Source organism: Cyprinodon variegatus, unplaced genomic scaffold (genome assembly GCF_000732505.1).
Source record: "Cyprinodon variegatus isolate N-32 unplaced genomic scaffold, C_variegatus-1.0 Scaffold190, whole genome shotgun sequence".
Classification (NCBI taxonomy): Eukaryota; Metazoa; Chordata; class Actinopteri; order Cyprinodontiformes; family Cyprinodontidae; genus Cyprinodon; species Cyprinodon variegatus.
The window spans coordinates 1,233,696-1,241,542 of record NW_015150643.1 but is presented as its reverse complement, the minus strand read 5'-3'; the positions used below and the strand labels follow the sequence as shown (position 1 = coordinate 1,241,542).

Sequence of the window (7,847 nt, the reverse complement as noted above, 5' to 3'; positions counted from 1 at the left end):
AAGAATAACAACAAATAAATTGAGACATCTTTATTGTACTTAATGGAATCCAGTGACAGTGACACGAGGAAAAAGTCCCATCCCTCCCCCTCCCCTTTTACACACTTGACCTGAGAGGGAGGAGGTGCAGGGTGGGATGTACCGTGATCCTGCTGTAGTCATTAAATTAAAACAGAACAGTGAAGACACATCCAGGTGAATTTCCACAGACACGCAAAGCATGCATCCAAAAAAAGGGACTTCAGGGAATGCAGTAATGCTTTGTCTCAAGGTATAAGACAAAATCGATGTCACTTAAAATAAAACACAAAGTAACAAGAACAAAAAAAAACAAACAGCTGCTTTGTTTAACTGAAGTTGATCCATGATAATTCATTTTCCATCAAGGTTCCACTTACAGGAAAAAAGCAAAACAATCAAAGAGACGCTACCATTCATAATGGGATATGGTTTAAATATGAAGTTTCATAGCTTCACATTTCATGTTTTTTAATGAATGGTTTACTTAAATGGACAACCGTCAAATAAAATTCAGCTTGCCTCGGTAAAACTAGGCCTTTCCACTGGCTAGCTTCCCTGCTGTGTTTTGTAAAATATAAAGTCAAGTGGAGCGCAGAGGCTCAGCTTCAATCGTCCTCGCTGCCACTGGCTGATCGATCCTGCAGGAAAACAAAAACCTCAGTTAATCTTTCTCATTTAACATCAAACAGCAGAAATTTCTGTTGGAAAGGAGACTTTCAGGTTTCCTGCACATTTGATAAAGATCTATAGCCGGGGTTCCCAAACATTTCACTACACCGACTGAGGAGCCACTAGTATACATATATTTGCTTTTATTTACACATATAGCGAAGTATTTACATCCATTAAAAAAGAAATTTATTATTGAGATTGCATTTGATTAATTCATCATTTTAAATATGTTTTTAGTTATACAGGGTTTATACATGAATGAGTAACTGTTATTTAATGCAAGGCAAAATCCTTCACCATCTTCACCATGGACAGGCTGCAGCCATGTCCCGAGTTCCTCGTTTTCCCGCCACTTTGGTGCATTTGCATTTCCCCCCCCCTTTCTCCAGCCTTTTCTCCGCCTCAAGCTTCTTTTCCGAAGCATTTTAATGCCATGATTATCAAATTAAATGAATTTTAATGCCAATCAAGGCTTTAATTTAAAAAATAATAATTTAATGACTTAATGATTTTTTAATGACCCGCGGAAACCCTGTTATAAATGGGACATTATATTTTATTGTGTATTCTACAATTTAATGATATATTTAATATGTCAATCATGTTTTGGATGAAAAAAAAAATAATTTAATGTTGCATAAAAAATTATGTAACATTCAAACTATATGTTTTATATATATTTGGCCCTCCATCCAGCCATGATCACCCACTCTCCGTTTTGGGAACCTCTGATCTTGAGTTCTGACCTAAGAGATAAATAAATACTATTTTAAGTGAATTTTTGGGAGATATTTGTACATCAGGCAGTTCAAGGACAGGAGAGATGAAGAAATGACACAAGAATGGAAAAATATATAGGAAAAATATGAGGATGGAGGAAAGGCAAAGGAAACAAATGAGTAAGAGGAGGAAAGACTGAAGAAAGCAGGATAAGAAGGAAAATTATAAAAAAAGGACGGACAAAAAAAAAGGAAAACCAAGGATGGAACAGGAAAGTCAGAAGAAGAAAAAGGAAAAGAGTAAAGAAAAGTTAAAAATTGAAGCAAGAAAAAAGCAAAATGAAGACAAGGAAGAGCTGAAGGAAAACCACTGGAAGCAATGAAAGAAGAAAGGAAGACCAAAATATGCAGCCAGAATAAGGAATAAATGAAACAAAGGAAGCAAAGTCACAGGTAGGAAAGGACGATGAGCTGAGGAATAAAATAAGTGTTTTAATGGGTGTTTTCATGGATCGCTTTGGGTCTGAATACATTTGGAAAAAAAGAAAGGATGAAAACATATTTCCTATGTGTGCAGGAACCCATCTTTCTGTGTCCCCCTCAGTCTCTCACCTCCTCCTGCTCTTCCTCGCTGTCATCGTCACTGACCACAGGTTTGGCCCGGGAGCCTCGGCCCCTCCTCCTCTGGCCCTTCCCCCCTCGCTCCCCCTTTTCTTTCCGGCTGAGTTTGATCTTCACCTTCACCGAACGAGCTGATGAGGGAAAAGGGCAAAAGGTCAGAACAAAGCGCCGGCTTATGCTGGGACACCCACACCCACCCGCTGATCCTCACATTCAGACTCAGAGCCTTCGTCTATCTCCTCCTCCTCTTCCTCACTCTCCTCTCCCTCGCTTTCGTCCTCCTTCTCGATTTTCTGCCGCACGCTCGTAAAGACGGACTGGAGCACGATGGAGTCCTCGTAGATCTGCAAGGTTCACACGACTCATTACGTCCAACTGGACTGAACGGAGGAATAAAAGGAGCTGAATCAGCTGTAGAAGGATCTTACCAGAGAGCCCTCCAGGTTGAAGGTCTGGGCGTTCTGACACAGCAGCATTACGTCCTTCTCCAGATCGTTCAGGTTGCGGTATTTGTGGCTGCGGATCCTCTCCTAAAAGCAGGCAAGGTGTGAACACGGGGAAAAACACCCGGAGCAGCAGATTTAGTCTTTTTATTCCTCACCTTGATCTTCTTGAAGTCCACCGGCTTGCGGATGAGCTCGTAGTACTCCGGCAGCTCCTTGCGAGACGGCAGCTGGATGAAGACTTCGCTCAGCTGTCGGCCGTTACTGCAGGAAGAAAACAGATCAGCCGAGGAAAAATGGCCGGCCTGCATTGGTCAGGACCAAAACAAAGTGGTCCAAAGAAAGCTCACCAGTCGGCAGAAATTATGTATTTGAACAATGATGCAATTCCTTCTTAAAGAAAACTCTACATAATGAAAACAGAAGTTTAGCCAGAGTTATGCTTGGCTAATAATGTGAATCATTTGGTAAAAGAAATCTGACAAACGATGAGAAAAGAAATGGTAGATATAACAGCTTTAGTTGCAGAGCCACAGGGAAAACAACACACTGATTACACTCAGATGTCAGAGCAAATAAAGACGGCCGACGAGGCAGAAGCAATGGTGATACTTTGTGGACTAACTTTAACGGCGAGAAAAAATTAAATAGGAAAAGGCATCGGATAAAGGAGGGGAGATGGACTGAATAATTCTTTCAAATCTGATATTTTCAGCAGGGATCAGTTGATCAATTTTACCTCCAACATGTTGGTGCTGAAAACCAATAAAAAAGATTATAAAAAAAGTTACAGTTTTTCTGTCAGTAAAGGCACCAAAACCTAAAAAATAAGCAGGTTTCAGACTTGAAGCACCACAGATGTGAGAATTAATCAGAAATGAAGCAGTTTCTTCTGTTGATGAGAATTTCTAACCCTTAAAAGAGTTACTGTTTTATCTTAACCTCCCTAAAATCATGCTGGATTTGAAGAAATTTTCAGCCTTTAGCAACTGACTGTTCTATCTGTAGTAGATTGTGTCAAACTTTTACATATTCTGCATTTGTCATTTCTTTATTTATAAGCCCTTTGGATGCTTCCATCTTCTTTTCTTTGAATGATCAAAATAAAAAAGAACAAAAATGGAGCCATTTCTTGATGTAATGCAGTAATTTCTCACTTCCTCCTAATTTGCTGCACTTCTATGTTTAGAGAACAAATAAATAAGCAAATAATAATATATTGAATAAAGGAACCAAGAGGAAATGGTTATTTTTTGTCTTGTTTTTAGTGATGCAGGTTCTGATACACTTTCCTCAAAAGAGAAATATTGTTTATATAAATAGAATAGTTAAATAAATATAAAATTAATCCTGAAAGTAGGAAAAAGAAATAAAATGCTCCAAATTACAGCTCTGCCACAGCGACTGGAAGAGGCAGATCAGAAAAGTATGCAGTGCTTCTTACCCGTCCTTGTATTTGACGACAGCATCTACAATCTTCTTCATCTTCTTAGTGAGAGACGGCGGGTTGGGGGAGAGCTTCTCTGCAGGCGGGCGGCCGCGTTTCTTTGCCTTCTTCCCGTCGTCGTCCTTGTCCCGCCCTCGGCTGCTGGAGCTCGGTGTAGCCATGCCGCCATCGAGGTCGCGGTCTCTCTTGCGTTTTCTCGTTGTCTTTTTGTGTCGCACTTCCTCTTCTATATCCTCCAGGTTACCTTCTTCGATGGCCTGCGGTGAGAAGAACAATCAGTCCACAGCTCGCTTAAAAAATAAAAAGAGGTTTTAACTCCGAGGATTTTGTGGTTTGTCACCTTGAGCCACTGTTTCTCAGTCAGCGAGTCGCTGTAGTCCACCTCTTTGCGCTGACGAGAACCCCGGCCAAACATTTTCTCCTCCTCCTCTTCGCAGGTCAGCCTCTCTACCTCGGCGTCGTCTTTTAGGATCCACCCGGGCATATCGTCCTCTTCCATCAGACGTGGTCTCCTCTTTGGGTTGCGCGCGTCTTCGCGGCGTCTGTCCAGGTCCATTCGCTGGTATAAAAAAAACATGAAAAATTAGAAATCAACATTCCAAAATGATTATTTATTTGCCAATAAAAAAGTTTTGACTTGCCATAAAAAGTTCAAACTCTTCTTCACTTCTTGCAATCATCTGATTGACAGTCTCATCATCCGGTACCTCATCCTCCTCCTACAAGAAAAATCAACAACTTTTATTTCTGGGATATCTTACTGCCTTGGAAAAGTATCTTATGTTTTAAAGATTATGAATCAAATATTGACAGAATTTTTTTCAAGGGTTCCCATAAAATAAAATTAATAATAAAATGACAGAATTCCTTGGAATTCCTAAAATTAGAGGTGGGATGGGGTAATGCTGACCTCATCCTGCTCCTCGTGCTCCAGGATGGCCTGTAAGAAGGCCCGCCGCTCATAGCCAGAGGACTTCTGGTCGAACATGCCTGCCTGGATGACCTTCTGGTCCACGTTCAGCTTGTATTTGGCCGCCGCCAGGATCTTTTCTTCCACACTGTTGACGGTACACAGGCGGAGCACTCGGACCTCATTCTGCTGCCCGATACGGTGGGCTCTGTCTTGGGCCTGCAGATCCTGTGAGAAAAAAAGCAAAAACAGGCCTGTTAAACATCTCCCCATTTTGAAGGGAAAAGAGGGTGCAGAAGCTTTCAGACACTCCTGTGATCCTGCACCTGGTGAGGGTTCCAGTCGCTGTCGAAGATGATGACCGTGTCGGCAGACTGCAGGTTCAGGCCCAGACCTCCAGCCCTGGTGCTCAGCAGGAACACAAAGTACTCGCAGGCTGGGTCGTTGAATGTTTTCAGCAACATGCCGCGGTCTTCTGCTTTGGTCGTTCCTTGAAAAGCGGATATGAAAAACTTCTTTAAGAGACTAAAGTACCGCAAAATAGTCAGCATTCAGCAGGGGGTCCAAACCATGGCCTACGAGCCGCTCACAGCCCTCTGAGGGATTCCAAGTGGCTTTCAGTCACAATTATTAATGGTTTAAAAGTTTATCGGTTCAGGGAATAATTTAGATTTATTTTCTTTTATGAGATCAAAGCATTTTAAAAAAAGAAAAAGATGCAGAACATTGTTTTCACCTTTTATCTGTCACGTTTTTATGTCTTGTTTTATTTAGTTGCAAACAACATCCAGACTTTTACTAGGGAACCAACTTACCAACACAAATTTAGCTGCGTTTTCTTTTTAAAAAGGGCAAAATACAAGACTTTTAAGTTTAAGTTTCTTATATGCAATTCTTTACAGATTAATTTTCTACAGAAATCAGATTACTTTTCTGCTTTTATAAAAGATATTGTATGTTTAGCTCAGTGTGGAGCATAATGTAGGTTTTGCAATTTCAGCTGAATTCAAATTAATCTTCAACTTGATATTTTTGGCTGACAATTGTAAATAAAGATACAATATCTGTGCATTTTCAGCTTATTTCCATAATTATTTTTGTTATTTTTATTTATTAATTTTTGTTCTGAGGATATTTCCACACTAATGTGTTAAAATAATCATTAAAAACCAGCTTCATAGCACAATAAATATACTAAACAATCGCAATAAACCTGATTTACTGGAACAATGAAGGTCAAACTGGATACATTACAGAACGTGCCGTATTTCTACTAAGTTTTAATTTTATTTTAAAGATTTATAATGCTGAAATATTGCCATAATGAAAAGCAAATCAAAATCCTTTACAGTAAATACTGCCAATATTTGGTTGGGGCTCCTTTTATATGAATAACTTCTTGAATGTAGGAGATGAGATAAGCCTCCAACAATTTTAGGGTTTAAAGAAATCTCAGGTTGATTTTATAATTTTTTTTCCTTCCACTCAACCTGCAGTCAGTCAAATGATTAAAAAGATTAGGTGAGCCACAAAAGAACCAATTTGCTGTTGGTATCAGTTACAAATAACATTTATGGAGTTAAACAGTTTTTTTAACACTCATTTTAATTAATAATCTAGTGGGTTAAAAGTATTTCAGTTTGGTTTTCAAAAGTGGAAATGTAAATGATGTTAATTTAAATAAAGGCTCAACTTGTATTAAAAAAAAATCTTTGTGTGATGAGATTTTTAGATTGTTCTTCCAGAAGAAAAAAAAAATTATTTTGGTCATTAATTCAGGGACTTCTGTGCATATCAGAAGTAAAAAGGGGGAGAAAAAATAAATCAAAAAGTTACCATCCAAACGCAGGTACTTGAAGTTGCGGTAAGCAAAGTAGTCCTCCATGATGGTCATTAGCGAGGTCATCTGACAGAAAAGCAGCACTTTGTGTTTGGTGGCTCTTAGCTTGGGCAGAATGCGATCCAGAAGCTCAAACTTTCCGGACGCACGATACAGCTCAGGACTGAAAAAAAAATAAAATAATGATTTAACTTGCTACAAAATATAATAAAAATATAAGCTACTTTCATACTTAAGGAACGTAAATGTAGTTGAGCATACCCCGTCACGATTCCACCAGAAAACCCGAGATGCTCAGAAAAGGACTCCTGTAAAAAAAAAAAAAGAAAAGAAAATATTATTTATTCTTTAATCTTAGTGTAAAAAAAAAAATCAACTTATAATTTTTAATTTATGATTTCCTAGATTAGACTTTGTGTTAACCGATTGACAACATCCAATAAAGGGCAGGTTATCTTCCCTAAAGCAGTGTGTCGCAGTGAGCTTGTCGCAGATATTTTTGATTTATGCCAATATTGAAGCGTGGTCTGCGCTATGCTATTCTACGCCACAACGCAAGACGGACAATCATCTAGACCCACTTGCTGTGGGTCTAGATACAGCCGAGGCGGTGAGGAAGTGGGGGCAAGTTTGTGCGACAACAGAGGGACATGAGGGCGAAAGAGAGCGGGGATCCAGGAGGAAAAAGGGTCCCAGCGTTCTCGCGCACCTCGCTCTTCTAATGATCCATCTTCAGGAGTTGGTTTCCACAATAGCAGTCATACAAACAAAACAAGCCGGTAAGGTACCAAACAGTAGTGTAGAGCGGATGTAGATTTGACCAATCGGATGCCTCCTGCCTGTGGTCACCTACAATTTTGGAGAGGTGCAGCTGAGTGTCTGTGCAAAGGGGCGGGGAACATTTGCATTCACTGTGACACACAGGCAGACGACCTGGTTTCTGAGTATAAATCAGCACTAAGAAGACATTTTTTTCAGTGTTTTAATGTTACTATCATACACTAGGGGGCACGGCTGCTCATTCTTAAATGGAACCTCAATGGTGTTTGCAAGAATAGCAATGCCAGAGCAGAGACATGCTAGGGCAGAAACACAAATGGATCAAGAGTTCGGTTTGGGATTAATGACCATGTTTGATGGTGAAAAGGATGCAGAATGGACTGATGTGGTTCTT

General features: G+C 39.8%; 1 protein-coding gene across 1 annotated transcript in view; it reads right to left on the bottom strand.

The window, feature by feature from the left end:
• Window positions 1-626: 626 nt before the first annotated feature.
• Window positions 627-7,847, bottom strand: part of LOC107087675 (transcription activator BRG1) — a 20,536-nt gene continuing 13,315 nt past the window's right edge. The window contains exons 22-33 of the mRNA XM_015379372.1: window positions 6,935-6,981; window positions 6,670-6,836; window positions 5,160-5,323; window positions 4,834-5,061; window positions 4,565-4,642; window positions 4,264-4,482; window positions 3,921-4,180; window positions 2,635-2,740; window positions 2,462-2,563; window positions 2,245-2,377; window positions 2,025-2,164; window positions 627-659 (exon numbers count right to left, since the gene is read on the bottom strand). Coding sequence (XP_015234858.1) covers window positions 627-659; window positions 2,025-2,164; window positions 2,245-2,377; window positions 2,462-2,563; window positions 2,635-2,740; window positions 3,921-4,180; window positions 4,264-4,482; window positions 4,565-4,642; window positions 4,834-5,061; window positions 5,160-5,323; window positions 6,670-6,836; window positions 6,935-6,981 — 1,677 coding nt within the window. The remainder of the gene's footprint in view (window positions 660-2,024; window positions 2,165-2,244; window positions 2,378-2,461; window positions 2,564-2,634; window positions 2,741-3,920; window positions 4,181-4,263; window positions 4,483-4,564; window positions 4,643-4,833; window positions 5,062-5,159; window positions 5,324-6,669; window positions 6,837-6,934; window positions 6,982-7,847) is intronic.